The sequence below is a fragment of the Camelus ferus genome, chromosome 4 (genome assembly GCF_009834535.1).
Source record: "Camelus ferus isolate YT-003-E chromosome 4, BCGSAC_Cfer_1.0, whole genome shotgun sequence".
Lineage (NCBI taxonomy): Eukaryota > Metazoa > Chordata > Mammalia > Artiodactyla > Camelidae > Camelus > Camelus ferus.
Window position 1 is genome coordinate 30,482,362 of NC_045699.1, and position 21,617 is coordinate 30,503,978.

General features: G+C 37.9%; 1 protein-coding gene across 7 annotated transcripts in view; it reads left to right on the forward strand.

Annotated features, from left to right (window-relative positions):
- The window catches only part of GLIS3 (GLIS family zinc finger 3), a 499,691-nt gene that overhangs the window by 397,151 nt on the left and 80,923 nt on the right, over nt 1-21,617 (forward strand). For all 7 annotated transcript variants that reach the window (XM_032477747.1, XM_032477748.1, XM_032477749.1 and 4 more), the window contains one exon: nt 2,122-2,232. In XM_032477747.1, the coding sequence (XP_032333638.1) occupies nt 2,122-2,232 (111 nt within the window). The remainder of the gene's footprint in view (nt 1-2,121; nt 2,233-21,617) is intronic.

The window sequence follows — 21,617 nt, forward strand, 5'->3', positions numbered from 1 at the left end:
TACTGAGTTCCTAATTCTAACCCTGAAAAATATTATTAATTCATTTCTATGCTAGCATTTTAATATCTAAACCGGGGAGATAATTTTACAGTACAAATGGAAAATTTTAAAAATATAGTTTGATGAAATCTAGCATGCCATTAAAGTTTACGTAATCTGAGTTAGAATGACCAGTACACCAGTACCGCTCAGACCACCCTGGCTTTGCTATTTTGGCATACTAATCCCAGCTGGCTGATGGCAGGGGGAGTGTGAAAGCTAGCTGGGAGAATGTTCAGTATTCAAGCCTTCTTCAAGAACATCTCTAAATCAAATATGAAATGACATTACACATTTCTTTTCAACCCAAATAATGGTGACCATGGTAATAATGGAATAAATTTATATAACACATTAATATTCCCAAAGATTTTTACGTGCAGCATCTCCTCTAATGCTCAGAACATGATCTTATGTGATCACAACATGACTGCCAATAAAGATATTGGCTAATTGCCCCCTAACACTGGGGCAGGATAGGGAAGACTAGGGCAAAAAGCCATGTGAACCCAGAAAAAATTCCCAGGTTAAAGAAAACCTTTGCTTATCCAGTGGAAACTTCATTGGCAAGTGACTTCAGCCCATAATTGGCTCATCATTTTGCAAAAACTGTGACCTGTTGAGAGCCTTGTTCGTGCATTGTTCATTGTTGGATCCCTAATATATAATAAAATGCCCAGCACCTTATGGAAGCAAAATTGCTGCTGGGTGATTCATTTAGTTAGTCGATCAGTCAATGAACAAACACCTAAGATAATCAAACGTACAATTCAAATTGGGAGTGTCAAACTAAATTATGTATTCATGACTTTACCTTGTTCTTGGAATTTAAAAAAATGACAACAAATAACAACAACAAAAAAGTGAATCATATGTATGGTTTCCAGCAGGGCAAACAGTATCATCAACATATATGTTGGCCCACAAAGTGATAACCAAGCACTTGAAAACAGGAACAAAATATAAGCAGTAAGGAAAAATATCTGAAAAATTTTGATGCGGGAGTCAATAGAATAGCAGATTTCTAAAGCCAGAATGCCGTTGTAGAGTCAGAGGCTCAGTTCTCCTACTTACATTTCACCTCGTGCAGGCACGGCTTTAATATCTCACCTGATGAGATACTAAGCGGATGAGTGACTGTTAATACATCTTATAAACACAGTTAATCTTGTATTTTTTTTTTTCAGTTTTAGAATAAGCAGATTTGTATTTACTTCACAAGTTAAAAGCCATATTCTTAAACCCCTGGTTTGGATTTTGTTCTTACAGTAGGCATAGTAGCTAAATCTTGAACCAATGTGTAGTACTCTCATTCATTCATTCCTAATTATCATATTCCAATCAGCAGGGACACAAAAATAAAAAGGAGTCTAGACTGCTTTCGACTCCAACCTCATATCCCCTCAGGCACATGGGGGAACCAGAGGAGCCAAAACTTACGTTCTCATCATGCTCAGCCAAGGGCTTATTCACCTAACCCACGCATAGCACCGCGACTCCTCTACAACTAATAATATTAATGTTTCTCTGCCTGATTTTTCATGTGTCTGCTGTTTGGAACCTACTGTCTTTTGCTAACTTTCCATTAATTTTGCCTTTTAATTCTCTCCCTCTCTCTTTTTGAATCAGGTTTCTTCTGAAACATTCCCAGTCTTTTCTGGACTTTCCTACTGCTTCTTTGTACCTGAACTCTTAAAGAATATGTGTTTCCTAATTTCTGACAGCACCAGAGATTGTTTTCAGGGGAACATAACTGTAAGTATGGCTGGAGATACTTAGTAATAATTTCCATATTAAACAATGCCACAGGAAGTTTCATGGTAAAAGTGCAGTCTACAGCAACCTCTTAAAAATCATCAAAGATAAGACATCTCTTTGTTTCTTGAAAGTTTACTCGTCTCTCTGCTTTGATGCAGACTTACTGGCCTTGCTAATGAAAACGCATGAGGATCACCAAGCATTTCACCTTGGGCAGCTGGTAACAGTTCATGCTCTGAAGACAGTAGTCTTTGAGTAAACCTTCCCCAGTTACCGTTATGATTTAACCACAACTGTTTCTTTTTTTCTTTCTTTCTTATCTAGAAACCTTACGCTTGTCAAATTCCAGGATGCACCAAACGCTACACAGACCCAAGTTCTCTAAGAAAGCATGTGAAGGCACATTCTTCTAAAGATCAACAAGCAAGGAAAAAGGTAATTTTAAAAGAGAATTTGTCCAGTCAGGAAACGCACATTTAAATTCCTCTCGCAATACCAGGAGCTTCTGCAGGGCACTGGTAATTCTACTGCTTCTCAAGTGTAACATTTTTTCGACTCTTTAACTAGAGAAGTCTTCCATGAAGTGATAGCAAGGCTATGATTTGCATAACTGATTTAACCAGATATGAATTTCTGGGGAAAGTTTGTATAATAGGAGTTTGAGAAAATTAGTGAAAGTCACCTAAACTGGGAAGTAACAAAATTAAGTCCAAATTGCTAAAGAAAGTTGAATTGGGGAATACAGCACAACAAAATGCCTTTCTGGAGATAAGTGCTTTTTCTTAAAATATCAACTGGCAAAAATCATTAGCTCTGATGAAGAAGGTAGGTCGTCTCTAGGAAGAGTAAGTATAGAGCATTCCTTCCTTTAAGCGTAGAAAAAACACATTCCTTAACAGGTACTATGTATGAAAGTTTGAGAAAGGAATTGAACCTGAAATTGCTTTGACCTCAGTGAGGGCTTAGTTCATCTGTCAAAGTTCATGGAAATTATAGTATCTCAGATTCGGAGGAAATGTTAAAGATCAACCTGCCAACCCACATGACTTGCTCTCCTGACCTCAGAATGTCTCCAGCAAGTGGTTGGCCATGCTGTGCTTTAACACCTTAGGAAATGAGGAGCTTACTACCAGGGGTTAGCACAGTGCCGGTTGAGGGCTCATATATGGAAATAATTTGACCTCTTCCCCATGAGTTAGTAAAATGCCCAGTTAGACGGATTTGATAGATATTCTTAATAGCATACAAACCCACTCTTGTAAGTCAATTGTGAAATCATTTATTTTTTTCTCTGTATAAATACAGTTGTCTCTTTAATTGGAATTCAAGAGACAAAACTGATAACAGATGATCATTATCAACAGATGATAATAGATGATTATTCAACATGGATTGAATTCCAGTGTTTTAAAATAGAAAAGGAACTGCTAAGTGAATTAATAATATAAATAAAATTGTAAGGAGGATGCTTAATAATCTTGAAATAATACACCATTGTTGCATACTGTTGACTGTTCAGCAGGACTACCGTCTGAAATGGTTTTTGTCGGTATCTGTGTATATCTTACAAAGTTGAAGTAATGAGTTGTGTTTGTTAAAAATAATAATAATAAACTCTCTTGCTGAGAGCTTTTCCTCCTAAATCTGACCATTCTCCATCTCCAAATTGTCCCAAATGTGGGAGATTTTACTATAATAGCAAATCTGTCATGAGATTGAAGAGCATCTTCTTGGAAAGGAACAGTTGTTATGGACATGATGGAATGTAAGTCCCATGTCTGGATAAATAAACAATATGATCTTCAACTTAAAACGGTAAGCCAGGTTGACAGTAGGTATGAAAACATAATGGATATTTTCAGGAATTATTAATGGTTTCTATTGTTCAAACACGGTATGTTTCAGCCTCTTTATAAAGGAAGAGTAGTTTTAATTGTGTGAAAGATTCTTGAAGTGCTAATTTAAAAAAGAAAATCAGACCTTAAGACTACAATATATAAATTTATAGGCAATTTGCAGACAACCTTCAATAGGCAACCCAGATAATAAGGATATACTTTCAAGGAGCAGGAGTGTTGTAATCTAATGTCAAATTTTACAATAGTCTGTCAAATTTTTTCTTATGTAAAATGATATATTGTCTCTCCAGTGATTTAGCTTTTGATGTTCACTTGTTCACTCTTTTTCCTGCAAGTGGTTGAATTAGATTTGACTGACTTTCATTGCCTAGTCCTCAGTGACAAGTTTACTGTGTTTACTTTCTGAATTTTAACCTGTCCTTTTAATCTGGAGATTTAAAAAATCCTATGTGGATCTGTGATGGACTAATTTGTGGAAATTAAAATGATGACAGTTGCTCCATCCAATAAAAAGAGTGAATCTAACTCCCAGGAGAAGCAGTGCTAATAAACCTGAAATCAGTCAACCCACATTTTTAAACCTTGCACTGGTATACTGGTGTGTAATATTTACATGGTATAATATAGTTACTAGACCTCAGAGAGATTCTAATTGCTAACTCACATCAGGGCTTGGTATTTGAAATATTTCCTGGCAGCAACAATAAAAAAAGTAAGAAACAATAACCCTTTTAAGGCAGAATTAAGATTATTTATGACTTTAATTAAAAATTGAAAACTGGCATCATTTCAAAAAGCCTTTACAAAAATGTGAATTCATCAAAAATAACCATAAAAATTCCAAGGTGATAAAGGCACAGTGGAGTAATGGTCCCAGCCCTAGGGAATTGTTTTGTTGAAAAGAATAAAACCCTTTTCTGTCACACCCTGTTAGTCATGGACTTGTTTAATATACCCTGCCTGCCTGCCTGCCTCTAATCCTCTTTTTAACCTCCCCCTAGACACTAAATGACATTATTTTGGTCTTAAAGTGGCTGGCTTTGTGAAGCCTTTCTCTGAAATCAGGGCCAGTGACAAGGCACCCTCACCCGTAAGACGGATGTTTATCAGGAGAGGTAGCGATCTCATAAGTGATGCCCTGGTGGTGGGCATGTGGCCCTTTCCCACACCTGCTGGATCCTACCGAAAACCAAGAGCCTGAAGTCTCAGCTAAATGTTATTCAAGCGGTGAAAAGAAAGAAAAAGAAAAAACTTTTCTGCAAAGGAATTGGGATAGTTTGACTCACTGCATGTAGAGAGTAACTTTTCTCTTTGTCTGGCGTTTGCACACCCACACATCCCATCAGCTGATGTACAGACTTCTTCCATCGAATGTGCTTTGCAGATCTTGAGTCCATTAAATAGAGGGCTACACAGATAAATGAGTAGCAAAATACTTAAGTCACCCGCTATGGTCTCCAGTGAGAATAGAATTTAGCCTGCAGAGCAAAAGGCAGAATTTGTCCTTCAATTCTCTCTGATAATGAGTGGTGAAATAAGAGAAAACTGAGGTAGTAAGCCACTTGAAATTTTCCTCAAGGCTGTGAGCTTTATCAGAATTTTTCATTTTCACCTTGGAAGTGCCATAAGCAGGGAGGTTTCCTTCAACTCTGGCCTACTATCAAAATGGACTTTTTTTAAGTGAACGCAAAGAATGCTGGGCCAAAAGATAGAGATGATGTGAATCTTTCATCCATTTTACACTTCCACAAAGATTCCAAACTTTGGGTGTGATTTGTTAAACGTTTGTTAAACATTCACCTTTGACCCACCGTGGTTGATGACTTTCACTTTTGTGACATCAACACAGGCAAACACAGCATTTGAAATGTATATGAATGCAACATGTATTTATATTTCCTACTTTAGAGAACAGCATTGTGTAGCTTTCTGGCCAAAATAGAGCTACTTATTTAATGCAGCTCTCCTCATGTTGAACTGGTGATTCTTTGAAATCTGTTCAGGGCCTCCACCATCCCATATGTACTCAAAAACTATAAAGAATTCCATTAAGCACAGCTTAGGCTCACCTAGCTTTGTGCAGTTTTTGGAATCTTTAAAAAAAACCTATGTGAAAAAATATATATTTTCCCCTAAACGAAAGCATATATCAAAGAGCTAGTGAGGCTCACGTTGCTGTCAGTTGTTTTCTGTCATTATCTACATGGCAGAAGGCAGGTACATGTGGGGACACAATCAGAGACCCTCCCAGATTTTGACATCATCTTTTCCTTCATCATTCCTTCCTTCCTTCTTTCCTTTCACTCTGTTCAGGAATAAATTAAAAATTATTCCAACTCTTAAAGGAATGTCAGTAATAGACACATATTACCAACATATTTTAAGATGAATTGGCAGCTCTCCTTCCTCTCACATTTAGGAAATCACATTGGAATTCAAGTAAGAATGATGCTATTACAGGGATTACGTTAAAATGGCACTAATTTTTTGTTAAGTGAATCACTAACTTCTCTACTTTAACAATTGTTGGTGACAAAGTACTTACATCACACCTCAGAATGATGGTGAGACATACTACCTGCCTGAATGTCCAGATGTCTCAGTTGAGGGTAATGGATTTCAAGTAAGGTACTGGGTATGCTTTTGTGAGACAAGCAACTTTGGTTCAAAATAGTGATGCTAACTAGTAACTACATTTAAATGAAAAGAAAAAGTCAAGTTAAGAAGTTGATAGTACTGATTTAGAGTTGAAACCAGTTGCCAGGAGGCTTCTATTTTAAGTAGATCCAGTATGAAACCAGCTATGCTTTTAGGAACATTTTGATGCCACTTGATGATTGGAGCTATTAAAAAGGAATTGAGAATTTACATTTGGGTGTGGGAAAGTAGAGGGTAAGGGCAGTTGCCCATGAGATGAAATAGTGAGAAAAAGCTTGTTCCTTTCTGGAGAGAACAGATAAGCTGCCTTGAGCTTTGAGAATACAGAAAAATACATACTTACATCTCTGGGCTAGTAGCCCAGTATCTTTTTTAGCCATTAAAGCAGTGTTTCCCTAAGTGTGTTCCTTAGAATACAATCTGCAGGGTCTCATTAGATAATACTTTTGGAAATTTTTTGTTGTCGTAAATTTGGGAAATCCTGGATTGAATACTATTCAATGGTTTCCTTCTTGTATGAGTTCTCAAAGCCCTAGATATACCAATATTCCAGAGGGAAGATACCTTTAAGCATTGTTCAAAATTACTTGGCCAACAAAACGATCTTCTTTTTCCTCTAGAGCGTCCCATCAAACTACTCTTCTGGTAAATTACTCGAGAAATACAGTTGCAAGTAATTTCATTTATTCCGTTCATCAAATATTTATTACACACCTACCATGTGTCAAGCCTTGGGTTAGACCCACAGATGCAAGCGTGTACAAGGCAGATATATTCTTTGTCCTCACAGAGCCACGTTGTCTTGATGAAGTCCAGCAACAATAGACAGATCAACAGAAAATAAGTAACAGAAGTCTAGGCAAGGAAGCAGTGAATGTGTTGATAGGGAGATTAAAGAGGGGGACCTGTTGAGGTGAGATGGTCAGGAACACATTCAAATGACCACTTTAGAAATGAGAAAACTGTATTAGCTGCAAAATTTTTTAAAGCGCTGCTTAAGTCAAAATACTCCAGCTTTCCATTCGAGTTTCTTTTAAAAGATTCTGGTACTAACTAAGAGCACAATAATAGATGTCGGGATTACCTTAGCTTGTTATAATTAAACTTCTCTGCAGCCTATCCTCAGTCACTGTGGCGTTAGAGGAACTGGATGCTAGACGGTGAAAAGCATAGCTTATGTCTCCCATCTAGGAAAATGACTCAGACGGTCAGCATTTGTGGCTCTCTGAGCAGTCAGCGCAGGTGGCACAAGTGAGGCCCGGCATCAGCGCTGAGCGCTTAAAACCCAGTGAGATCTGAACTTGCCCTCCTGAAGGTTACACTCCAGTGAGAGACACATGGAGACATGCTCTTTCTGTATAGTAGGAGAAATGCTGTCGTACAATTGCACAAAGGGTGATGCTTCTGGAACATGGTATCTGTGAGTTCCTTTGTGAATGATAGAGATTGTTAAGGAGTGAAGTCTTCGGTTCCATTATTTGAAAGCAATGGAGAGATCAGTGACGTTTTTTTATTGTTCTTGATTATATTACAATTCTTGGTCATATGTGGCAAAGTAGTTTTATTTGTAGTCTCCTGAAAATTCTTAACTGGGACAAAAAAATAAGAGTGTTTGGCACAGCTCTGGCCGACTATGTAAGGAATTAGGACCGTATGACAGGTGCTTTAATGAGCAATTAAGGCTGTACAGAGCACAGCACAGCTTCCCTGTAGAAATACTGTAACTCCCTTGTAATTGCTTTTTTGATTAATTGACCAACAGACAGAAACCTTCTAAGCTTCTCATTCCTTTTCTCTTACTAAATTTTGTGGATTCTTGATAAAAATTATTTTAGAATAAAAGCATTTAGCTCAGATTTTCTGCTTCCTAAATATATGGTGCTAAAATATCATGACACAGCTCACTGTGGCCCTTTTTTGGTTTTTGCTGTTTGTTTCCACCTCTGAAGTGCAAAGGAACACTTATGTGTCCCTTGTGCAATGACTCCTTCCTCTACTAGTTCTCTCTTGTCTTTCCTTTTCGAATTCAGTTGAGTTTTATCTTTGATATCCATGGGCAATATTTTCCCATTTGCATCTTGGCTCTCTGAGCTCTAAAGATTTATTTTCAGGGCAACTTCACACAGGGCTTTGGATAAGCCTAATGTAAAAACTTTTCATGGTGGATACTGGGCAAGTAACTGTCTTAGAGTAGTGTTTGGATTGGATGTCAGAAGATACAGCCTTCTTTTAAGCAATGCTATGAATTGCGTTGTGAATTAGCTTAGGTTACATTCCCCTTGTTTTTCCACTTCCCCATCTTCATAGCTAACTTGAAAAGCAAACATGGGCCCTCAAAGGTGAAGGGGTGACTATTTCAGTAGAAAGCATTGTAATACATACCTGCAATCCATGGCAGTCTGTTGTCACTGACAACAGAACAACAGTGTCTTTAGAAATAGTTTTCTTCATGGGAACTGAATATTCTTGCAGGTGAAATCCTCTTTCAGTGATGATTACAGCTAGTTCTTTCTAGGTCATGTGGATGCTTGGATGATGGTGCAAAAAAGATCCAAATGAGGGAAAGTATGCTGAGACCCAAACCAGAGGGAATTAAAATCAGACTTGAACTTCTGATATTTGGTTCTATTCAGAACTTATTAACCTGGGGTCCATGAACCATAAGGCAGTATGTGGATGAATGGGTTTTAGGAAGTTGATGAAATCCCAGAAGTTATGCAGAATATATTTTTCTATGGAGAAGCTCCATAGATTTCACTGACTCTCTGCAATTAAGATTTCCTGATGACCAAGAAAACAAAAACAAAAACAAAAACAAAAACCCACAAAGAGATACAAGGAAACCCTCTAGGAGGTGTGACAGATCTATTACCTTGATTGCAGTGATGGTATCATGGGTGTTTGCATGTGTCCAAACTCATCAAATTGTACACATTAAATATATGCAGTTCTCTGTATGTCAGATATACCTCAGTAAAGCTGTTTAAAAAACCCCTCATGTATAACTGAAAAATTGTGCTCTACACTGGAATTTGACACAACATTGTAAAATGATTGTAAGTCAATAAAAAAAAAAAAACCCTCTGAGCCAAAAGAAATGTAGGACGCCTCGTGACTGTTTCACATAGCTTTAGTTACAATACCCAGAAAGACTTTGCCCAACTAAGAAGAATCTTTATTTCTCATGTTCTGGAGGATTGACTCCTACTTATCCAACATGTAGTGTGTCTGATATTTTGCTAAGCACTTGGGTGTAAAAAAATGGCTCCTTTCTCTTGAAGCAATCAGAGATGTTAAAGCTAGATTTTGACAGGGATGGGCTGATTGTATAGATAGTAAAGTGAAGTGTGGAGAGAAGGATACAATAAATTAATGGAGGAGTTTGAAGCATTTGCACCAGTTAGGACAGTATGCTCTTTTACAAGATTTAATGGAGGCCTGGGCAAGGGTAGGGCAGTTGAGATGAAAATGAGTGGTCAGGATGGATTGGATCCTGGGTGAAGGGTAGAGTCAAGATGGCACCAGAGTTCCTAGCTTCCAGGATTGGCTGAGCAGCCCACAGGTGAAATTTCTTCATCCTCAGAGAAACCTCAGTTTTGCTCTTAAGGACTTTTGGCCAATTGGAGTAAAAATCAGCTGATTGCAAATGTTAATCACATCTAAAAATTACTTTCAGAGCAATACCTAGATTATTGTTTTATTGCATAACTGGAGACTAGAGGCTTGCCAAGCAGGCACATAAAATTGACCATCACACTCACAAACTAAAGTCCATTATTTAAAAATTTAACTAAGGTTACTTTATTTGAAGGTGACATCAGCCACACAATAGGGGGGCATGTTAAACATCAAAATATATTTTATATTAGTGAAAAGTGATTTATTCACTAGGAAAACATGAGGAAACTAACTATTAGATATTCCTGGTCCTACTCCCTTTCCTTATACCAATGATGGTTCAAACCAAATTTGTTCATGCCAATTTATAGATACTATGCTAAGAGAGTACAAGAGGATTATACTTGAAGCTAATAAGTACTTTTTTAAACATGTATTTTGCATTATGTATCAGAGAATTTACAGAATCATACAAGTTTATCATGTTAACTTTTAGTCATTTTGTCTTAAGTTTATGTCATATAATGTTTGTTAATACAGTGTGTTTATAGCATATTAAGTGAAATAATGACAGTAAAACACTTAACATGGTGCCTGATACGTTAAACATGGTCAGTAAAGGCTGGCTGTTGCTACTAGAATTACATCATGTTATCTATGAAGGGTTTCTAAGAAAGAAGACAAGTGGTTGTTGAAATTCTGCTAAGCTGGTTTTCTCTACTCCAGACTCCTCTATTAATTTATTTTACCCTCAAAAAGAATTTAACTATTTAAAAACAATGAATAGAAACTGAGATCATGACATAATTGTGAATTGTTTATATATCCATTTTGTTTTTTCTCATACTAGAAATACATTTGTGGTCATGTTTATGTGTTTGAAAATCTCAGCCAGACAGACTTACTGGAGAGAAGCCATCTCTGTGGGTTGAAAATCTCTGTCATTTGTCAGTTTTCCTATAGATACTTTTATGTGAATGGGAGATGGATGGGTATAGATTTCATGCAGAAGAGTTTTACTTTTATACTCATTTTAGACCTTGTTTCCTGACTTTGCCTCTTCTAAATTGACAGAAAACTTCTTATTATTTCCTTATTGTTATAATTATTTGCTTTTTTATTTCCTTTTGTTTGGTTTTCTGCTCATTTCTTCTGCATATGGACTTGTGAGTCAAGGACCTGGATCCAAATCCTTACATCACCAGTTTTAATGACATAACCTCAGATGAGCTACTTAACATCTCTGTCTCTGAACTTCATGCTCTCATTTGTGAAATCTAGATAGTAACAGCAATCCTGTAGGTGTGTGGTAGCTACTAGTGAGAAGACACATGCACAGTGCTTGCTGCAGTCCTGCACTAGACAGAGCTCAATCCTCGGAATAGGTAGCTGTGGCCACAGGGGTGGGAGTTATTATTAGAAGGTGTTACAGTAAAGACGAGAATGCCTTGCTTTCCTTCATCTCTGCAGAGGAAATTGGCTTTAATTAGTGACGTACAGAGGTAAAAGTCAGATAATAGCAAGAATTTTCTAAGGGGAGAAGATATTTTTCCGGCCTCAGCTGGTTTATGTGGTTTCTTGCTTGAGAAGTTAGGATCTTTGAGCCTTTTGCAAGTGCCATTTGAATTGTTCATCAAGTGGAATCCAGTCTCTGAGATTCAGATGTTTTTTTAATAGTGTTGGTGGTAACAATGATAATAAAGAAAGGGTCTAATTTTGCCCACAATTAATGCTTTAATATTTCAGAGCCATTTTGTATACTGTATATTATCTTATTTTGTTTTTTTGGCCTTTAGAGTGAGGATGAATTTTTTATTACTACTTCTACTCTCTCTAGTTTGTTTCTGAGAAATGAGAAAGTTTAGAAGTGGAAAGGGAGCCAAGTATGATGCCAAAAGGTGGTATGCTGTTTTCCTACAAGACCTACAGAACATGCGCCAGAATTAGTTAATACTGCCTAATGCAAAGCCGTCCGCTAAGACTTGACATACTGTTTGCAATCTTGGCATTCCACAGAATGTTTTGGCAAAAGATTATTCTCCCACTCGGCAATCTAGAGCCCCTCTTTATAAACTCTAGCGAAGTGTCATGTGACATCTTAAATACTCACTGTTTCTGCTGTTTGTTGAATCCGGATTAACTCTTAAGTAATATGAGAGGACTACAGATAGTCACTGCCCCTATAAGGCTCTTCTTTTCACTGGAATAGAAAGATGTTTTCCCAAGTGGCTTTCTGCGATCAGTGCTTGCTGTGTTGCCACTCCACAGGGCCATCTGTGGGCACAGCTGTAGTCCGTCAGAATTATAAGTGTCCTTAATTGGGACCTCATCCTCCCTGCAGCCCAGTATGGGGAGTCACATTCAGAGAGTCCCAGGAGATATTCATAAAGTCTCTTCATGAAATTTTAAGCTTTCAGACTTTTAAGACAATCTCTTTTATTTTGTTATTTAGTAAATCGAATATGTTCAAACATTCTTTATGTTATTAAGTAAAAAACCTGCCTTCCTGAAACACCAACATGGGCTCGAGTTCTGTCTTCTAAGGATGCTTCTTTGTTTCCATTAATGACCTTACTGATGTATGTAGAAATTCTTCATTAATATCCCTGGCATCCTACAATTCTTACTTCTTACCTTTCTTACCCAGCTTCCAGATTTTTTAGCATATGGATTGCACGTCTCTCTATTCTCTCCATTTCGTTCATACCATAGAATACAGTCTCAGCTAGGGTCACATGAGACCTGCAGTGTCATTTATTGGCTATTGAGGCAGCACTGAGCTGAAACAATTGACAAGGGGACTGATGTTAAAGGGTCTTATATATCCTACTAAGATGTTTAAAGATAGACCATGGTCAGATCTCTGATTTAGAAAGATAATTATGGTGGTAATGGGGGCATGAATTAGGGATTTAGGGTGAAGGGATACAAGGTAATTAGGTTGGCATATTTCCATTAATCAGTGTTGTTTAGATACAGTGGCTCATCTAACTGTGACTACATCCAGCAGGGCTATCAATTCCAGGTATCTCAGTCTTCTGCATAATGCTAACGTAAGAGATTTCGCTGAACAAGTTGTCGAATTCTAGGCTTATTATATCTGTGGCTTTCACCTAATGGTTTCTGAACAGGAAGTGAGGATTCGCTGGTTGTTTCCAATAAGCCTATCCTAGCTCCTGTTGATTTCCTTTCTTCGGACCTGCTCACCAACTTATATTATTCCTAGGATCTTTCTAAGCATGAATTTTAAGCATTCTGGTTATCAGTTGCATTTCTAGGCTTTATCTTTTTTTGCCTTGTTGAAATCTGAGGTATGGGTTTCTGTTTATTTTTATGTGCCTTATCCCTTTGTACTTTCTCAAAGCATACTTTTACAGTCAGGCTTATAAGTGGTTTTGGTAGCAGAGATCGTACAGCCTTAGAATCGTGAATTCCCTGACTAGCCAGGTGGGCTCTCTTCCTATCTTCTCTCCTATGCTAGGCTTTGCTCCCCTCTCTCACACGACTTCCAGCAATCGTTTCTCTAACAATTCCCATTTGGGACTCTCACCTATGAGAAATACAGGAGCCACGTAGTAGCAGAGTTGTGATATAGTTGATCACAGTGTCTTGTCACTTCTGCGTATCTTTCCATGTATTTTTCTATCATATATAAGCATATTATGGGGCCCCTCTGTTTTGATTCTTTATACTCAGTAGTATATAGTAGAAAATCACTGCCATAAGGAGCTTTTATCACTTTTATTGTCAAGACCATCACTGGTCTCTGAAAAAGGAGACTCAACAGGGAAGGCATAGGTAAAGAAGTGACAGAACACAAAAGACAAGAAGCTCTGTTCCACAGTAGTGCTTTGAGCTAGCCTAGCACACAAGCACTAGGTGTAGGGATTTGTTAATATTTATCCATTGTGGACCTTGAATAGAAACTGTATTTTGAGGTGATAGTCAAAGGATTCCTCATTTGTATGTAAGCAAATACAGAAATCAGATTTCATTTCTTTGTGCTCAAAATAGCAATCAAGGATGATCCATTCCCCTACTCCTTTTTTTTTTTTTTTTAAACCTTGTTCTTTTGTATGAAAAAATATGTCAAGAACAAACTATGTCTCCTGGGTCAGAGACAAAGGAGAGTTTATTGCTCATCACAGTAGCAGTAACCAGAGTATCATCTTTTTCCTGTGCAAGTTTCTTAAAGTCCCAGTTCCCACAAGATGACACGAAGAGGGCCAGGTGACACTTGAACACTCAATGGATTGTGTCACAAGAGGGACGTTGTGAGCTTAGGGACCCCAAAGCTTTTATACAGATTCCCTCTGCTATCCAAAAGTAGAATGTTCCTATGGAACCTTTCATAAGCAGAAATTGCATAAAGCAAAGAAGCAGCTACTTTAGGACACATCTTGCTAACAAATGTACAAAATAAATCAAGATAAAGCGGAGATGCTCACAGACACAGTTAAATGTTGTGGTGGCTTGATGCTGAGATGCTGAGTGTAGTGAAGTTTCTGGGGTAGGAGCTTGGTGGTGCCACTCTTGCTGCTCAGGGTTCACACCCCTATAACACCTCATTGCTGAACAGTATTTTTGCTTTTTGCCTTTTTCCATAAAAGCAAAAATCCTCCTCAAATTTCTTTTGGTTAGCAAAAACAAGTACGAAGGTACATCTTTCATAAAATCAAAGTGGCAGAAAGTGAACTTTGGAAAAGCAGAGGATGCCTGTGATGGGTGAAAGTATGCTAAGGAGGAAGGTACTCTCCTAGTCAGTTTTCCAAAGCTGTTTGGTGGAGAAACACCCTTAGAAAAGATAGTCCAAAAAGGCAGTCAGTGCCTCTGCTCTTGAGACATGGAGAAACTTGAGAGACCCATGGAGAATTGCCTCTCAGCAGTAGGTTCCTGTTGCTCCCTCTTGATTGAAAATGTACAAGAATAGCCAAACAGTAACCCCAGCCTGTCCTGGGATGGCCTTAAATCTTCAGTATTGTTCCGAAATAAGTGATTTCCAAAAGAAAAGACTGAAACCAGGAAAGAAGGAATATGTATATTTGAGACATGATTGTATACCTTGTAGATCTGTGTGTAACTGACCATTTCCATCCATGTTTGTTTCAGATGCTACAGTCTAGTCCATGGGTAATTCACCGATTATCTCATGGTTTGATTTGGGAGTTACTCAACTATACCTAAAATTATCCATACCACTGGCCTGTTACAATGCTTGGAATCACCACCATTACAATCATTCTTTCCTGTTATTGTTTCCAGAAGATGCCTGTATAATTTTGTTCTGTTATATAGTAAAGGCATTGCAACAGTCCCTTCATTCCCATTAATGAAGGCATGACTTCAAATACAAGTCTTCAAGTAGCATCTATGTCTGGGTATTATGAGAGGAAGGTGGTTTTAGTGAAAGTATGGGATCAGAAAAAATGAGAAATGATAAATATACTTGCATCTGGGGGATATATTTTTAATAGGAACTTTGGCAGATAAAGGAATAGTTTGAAACGAGTGGATACTTCAGAGAAAAACCAGGCATTGGGGGAGCTTTGGGGAAAAAAATGGTTGGGGTGGTGCTTTAGAAGTCACACCACAGTTTATCCTGTAGCCTATACTACTATAGGACTTTAAGAATAGATCTTAGAATAGAGTTTTATGATTCCATCTCCTTAGTTTTCCTTGGCTTCTTAAAGGAATGTAGGCAGTACATTCTAAAATGAATGTCAGGGGAGTGTTTTTAAAGGAACAACTCAAATGCAGTTGTGTTTGCTCACTTGTCTGTCAATGTCACCCTTCCTTTTCAACGCCCAACTCGGCATCAGTTGTGTGCACTGTACGTGCAGACATCTTGAGCCCTGACAGCACATGCTATTCGTGGCTATCACCCCTTTGGCCACACTCCTATGCAGATGCATCAGTGACTTGGATACAAAAGCAGTGATATTTACATTCACATGGTTAAGTTAACTTGTGGTGGTGAAAGCCTCAGTTTTTCATTTCCTGACTGATGTTTGCAATGTGGAATTGCAACACTGCATTTACGTGCATTTTGTCTTTAAAGCGTTCTGTGGTGTTGCAACGTTTGAGAAATTCCCAGGGACTCTTAATCTTCCTACAAACACTGGTTTGTAAGCTAAGGGCCAACTCACTATCTCAAGTAATCTCTTTGTGACTCTGCTGCATAATTCTGATTTTGCATTTGTGTATCTTTAGACTGTCCCTGTGCTGTCTTTTAGTTCGTTTCACTCTTGAGGATACCAATAAAAGAACGAAGAAAAAAGATTTTTTTTTTTTAAAGTTTTAGTTTCTTCTTTCAAGAGCAGTTGAACTTAAAGCTACCATCTCTATTGTTTTCCATGAAGTTGCATTTAAAATGTTTTATTAATGCAAAGAGGTGCATTCACAACTAAGGACCAGTGAACAGTAGCCATGGCAACCAGGAAGCCATTCATGAGGAGAAAAAAATGCAGTAAAGAGTAAGTGTTTTAATCCTTAACTTTAATCCCCTTACTTCCTGTTCTCAAAATGAAATATAAATCAGGCACCATGGAGTGCTGCGATTTTTCTCTGAAAAGGATGTTGGCAAAAGAGGATTAGTAATGGACAGATGTATTTAAGGAATTTAATCACACAATTTGTTGTAAAACTTTTGAGACCACGAGTGACCAATTCCTTTGAGTGGCGTCAATGAGAACCAACAAAACACACTTTGAAACTGATTAGAGAGTTGGCGCAGAGGGACACCCCTGTTTGCTGTTATTGTTACATCATTTCAGCCTGTGGTAATGACATGAGAAACCAAGGAATTTGCTTGGTTCCCCCAGTGGGGAGGTAGAAGACTGGGTGGCAGGGGGAGGTGTCTTGCAGTAGAATAGAGATATTCTTTTGATCTTCAAAATACCAGGGAAAAATTAAGTCGCCTGCATTTCACATACCACCTTTCCTTGATGTTTGATTACTATGGGAATTTTACAAAGACGTGTGCTTTCCATTGTCAACAGACTCTTGGGTTTCTGGTGAAGTCTATTGTCCATGGACTTTACTTTCTGTGGACAGTAAAACAGAATTCTCAAAAGGATAGATTATTATTATTTCTTAGTGGCTCTACTTTTTGTTTGTAAGATATTCTTTTACATGGAATACTGCTGGCTTGTTAATTTCTGATTAAAAATAAAATACTTTTTTTTTTAAATTTTAAGTCAGACCTAAAGTATGCCTCATGCACTGGCTTAAAATGTTGGATGTTTGACTCTACAATACATCTAATTTCCTTCTATTTTGGAGGATTTGGGGGGATGAAAGGGGACATGTCTTTTGATAGCACTATTCTTTTTGTCTCTCTCCATCTCTCTCTCTCTCTCTCTCTATATATATATATGTGTGTGTGTGTGTGTGTGTGTGTATATCTTTATTTCTAGTGGACTGAAAGTTACAAGTACACAGAGCTCTTTGCAGAGATTGAAGTAGCTACAACTTGTCCTAGCTTTGTGCATTATCAGAATGTGAAATTACTTCCAATAATGTCATCTTCCTAAGGGGCTGCTAATAATAATGACAGACAAACAACAGGAGGCCTAGAGCATTTGAAAGTGGAGTTAGACACAGCGGATTGCTGAGTCTGGATTTCCTTGTTGACCTTGAGAACAAAATTATATGTGTTAAGTCCTGCAGATGGCAGAACATCTGGGGAAGAAAAATAGCATTGTTTTCTCCAGCTTCGAGGACAAAGTGCAGCACTGGTAACACCTGTTCCTGCTTCTTCATCTTGACCTAGTCTCTTTTCTCCCCATCCTGTCAGAACCAGCAAGGCTAACGTAGCCTCGGACAGAGTTTATGAGACGTAATCCCTGCACCACGAGTGGCTGCGGGCAGCCATCCTCATGCGTCTCATCTTTCCTTAGATTTTTGGCTTTCTAATCTAGATTTCTGGGGTGCAGTTAATTTTTTTTTGAGGGAGGGATTGGAGTTCATTGTAAGGGGTAGATGATAAGAAAGACAAAGTAATGTCAGTGTTCAAAGGAGGAATAGTAGATTCTAAACATGAAACTGACTTTGGCAGAAGCTGCAGAACATGGGGAGTCTCTGGAGGAGTCCAGTGCCTGTCTCAGGCCTTACCCTAAAGAACTTCTCTAAGCTAGGCTTCCTTTCTAATGACCAAAGAGAAGAGCTTCGTCCCACCAAAGCATTAAAAGGTCACGTGATTCTCGCAGCACTCTAAGACTTAGAGTCCTCAGATGAGAGCAGGGAAATCGCTATCAGTAAAATGCTTCTGTGCATTGACTAATGTAACACCACAGGCAAGCTCTTATGTTGGGTGGCATTACCTCAGGGGGAAGAAGACCTTGGAGCAATATTAAAGGCTGTATGTGGAGCAGTGACCAGAAACACTGGGACAATGGCTGGTCACTTATTCAGCCAGGGGCCGGAAGATGGAGGGTCTTGTCTTGGCTGTGTAGATTGTCTAAAAGGGTACTAGAGTGTGTCCTTTCGGTCCACTTGGCTCGAAATATCTGTGTTCTGCTTATCAAATATATGCTAGACATTGACTCTTTAAAAGCAAGGTAGAAAATTAGATTTGTTCCCAGCCATTCCAGATGAATGAGAGATAGGAAGTATAAATGTAATGAGTGAGCATTTACGACTGGAAAGATTGCTCATTTGCACATTCCAATAGGTAATACATAAATGTAGGTACTGTTATCTAGTGAATTTTGGCATGAATGGAGATGGAGTATTATAAGGAAATAAACTTCCCAAGTGTCTTTTAAAAAAAGTATGTTAGGATTTCACTTGTCTATTTCCTATTTTGTTCTTAGTTGATAATTTTGGCATGTTAAACTGCCTCACTCTTTTTACCCCTTCTACTGCATTGAAGACATGATTTTATCTGTTTTAGTGGCTGCCCTAAAGGATAAGCATCAGTTAATGAGTCCTTAGCAGCTATTCACTCATTTGTTATTCATTCATTTGTTCACACATTTCTCTAAACACTAATAGAGTACCTTTTGTATGAAAAGAAGCATTGTTTTAACTTAGATGATTAAACAGACATGGTTTCAGTTTACAAGGAGCATTTTGTCTTTCTGTGACACACACACACATAAAATTTATAAATATTATAGAATGTAGAAAACCTTGATACCATCAGAATGATGTAGAGAAATTGCTGTTGGAATGTCTAAAAAGGGAGAAATTACTTTGGAATGGTTAAGACGTGGGAAAACCTCAAGCAAGAGGTGACATTGAATTGGATCTTGAAGAATATGCAGAAGGTGTTGTAGATATGCATAGTCTGGAGTAAAGGGGACCCCAGATGAAGGCAGTTTGTGGCCAGAAGTACCACATGAGACTTGAATGAGAATGAACAAGGATTATAGAGGAGGGCATCTTGGCTGCGTGTGACATGGAGGCATATGACATGAAACCACGCGGCTAGATGAGAGCCAGCCTGTTGAAGCCCGTGGGTTTGGGCTGTAGATAATGCTTGGTAGAGAGTCACTAAAGACCTTTGACAGAGGGAGTGTCATTGTCAGCAGGGTATTTGGGGAAAGTTAAACTGACTATTGAGTATGGGATGGATGGGAGAGCAGAAAGCAAGTACTCTCTGTGGAAGTGACAAACTTTAACTTTTCGAAGTAGTCATTTAAACATTGTCCAAACACTCATGTACATGAAAATCAGCCTTAAATCTTTTCCAGACAATCCATTTTAGTTAAATAAAAGGAAAGAAAAAAATAGCTTCAGCAGTTAGTCTCTCCCCATACTTCCTAAACTATATCATAGGCAAGGACTGTAGTCCGAAATCAATTCAAAGGGGGACAATAAGGAGCTGGCAAGATGGACGGGGGAAGTAATTACTGGATAGCTGGCTGCTATAATTAAACCTTGAGAATTCTTGAATAGAAAGAAAAATGCTACAGTTGACTGGATGGGATGGAATGTGTGTGGTCACATTAGTGCAATGAGCCAGTGTGAGGAGGAATTTATGAAGCTGTGAGAGAAGCAAACCCTTCGTCTTGCTAGAGTCTTACAGCCTCATAACCAGGCCCCCAAAGGGTGAAGGAGGATGTTTTTCATGGCCATGTGAAATTCCATGTTAATATTTCTGTATCTGTCTAAAAAAAGAATTCACCCTTCAATTTAATGTTCTGTTTTTTAGATGTTCCTCTGAATGAAGTTGGAATCTACCTTTGACTATATCCATTTGCTTACCATTTTCCAGTCAGAAAAAAAAAATGTAGGATTCTTGGTGTCAGTTTTAGAATAATATTGACTTAGGAGGAAAATGGTGTTTTTACAAATGTAAGCAATGCAGAAAATCCAATCTGCATGCCTTTCTGATTTCAACATACTTTTGAACCTCAATTCCCCAACTCTACAGAATAGCTAGATAGTGGTACAGATTTTGGTAAATAGAACAGCTAAATAAGTATTAACATCCCCTAAAGTGTTCTGAAAATGTTCTATTTTGGGTTTTGATTTCTTACATACTTTGGATTTAGAAAAGTCCAATTGGAAAATTGAGTAAAAGTTAGTACATTCTTCTGAGATAGAATAATTTTCAGAGTGATATTCATCTGTGAAAACTGGGCTGATGTCTTGATTACAGTGCTGTTTGGCCCCAGACTCTGTCTATGAGGCTAATAAGCAAGACCACAGGGGGTTCTAACAAGTATTATTCCTAACAATTTTAATAGCTTCTCCTTCTTAAGCAAAAAAGAAAAAAAATTAACTATGTACTATGCTAGCCACTTTCCATGGTCACCTGATACAATCCTGTAATAACATCACAGAGTATTGTCACCCCCATTCTACAGAGGATGATACTGGAGCCTTTAAAGGTTAAGTATCTTGCCAAAGGCCACATGTTAGTAGGTAGCAGAGCAAAAATTTGAACTTATATCTGCTTGACCCCAAAGTCTCCATTCCTTTTCCTTTGTCATATTGCCACATTATGGTATCAAAAGGAAGAGGTTGATGAAAGAGAAAAATATCTAAAAATAATGGGAGAAAAAAGAAAATAAAGGTGCGTATTATACGGTGTTACAATGTTTCCACATTGAATATTAACAGGGAAAAGTAATAACAGAAATATTAGTTAATGTGTGTTGAACATTGACTATATACCAGGTATTGGTGGAATAGTTTATTGTCTCATCTTACCTGTTATTCCCCAACAGCAACCTTACAAATTAGGTGCCATTATCCACACTGTACAGAGGAAACTGAGCTAAAGAGATGTTAAACTACCTTTTCACAGTTGTCTAACACTTCATGAGTAAAGGTTCAGCAAAGCTCAAATCCAGAGTGTCCAGAGCCCACACTCTTATATTTCATGATTCTTGTCATAGATAAACTATTATTTAAGGGGTGATAGTGGCTTAGTGTCAATAGAGCACAGACTGTTTTTTAGAGATAACTCACTCTTGTGCAAAGATTTAACACCCTTTTTGCTGCCAGAGAATATTTTCACCAAGTTTGCAAATGGCACTGAAGTGGGGAATATAGTAGTCAGCTGAGTGATAGAATCAAACGAAATGCAACCGAGAGCTTCTGTTCCACCAAATGACAATGGAGCTTTAAAAAGTTAACTGCTGAGTATAAAAAGCCATCAGAAATAAAGAGCGTCATATTAAAGAAGATCTAGGGATTTTACTTAATGGCAAGTTTTATTTGAGCCACACTATA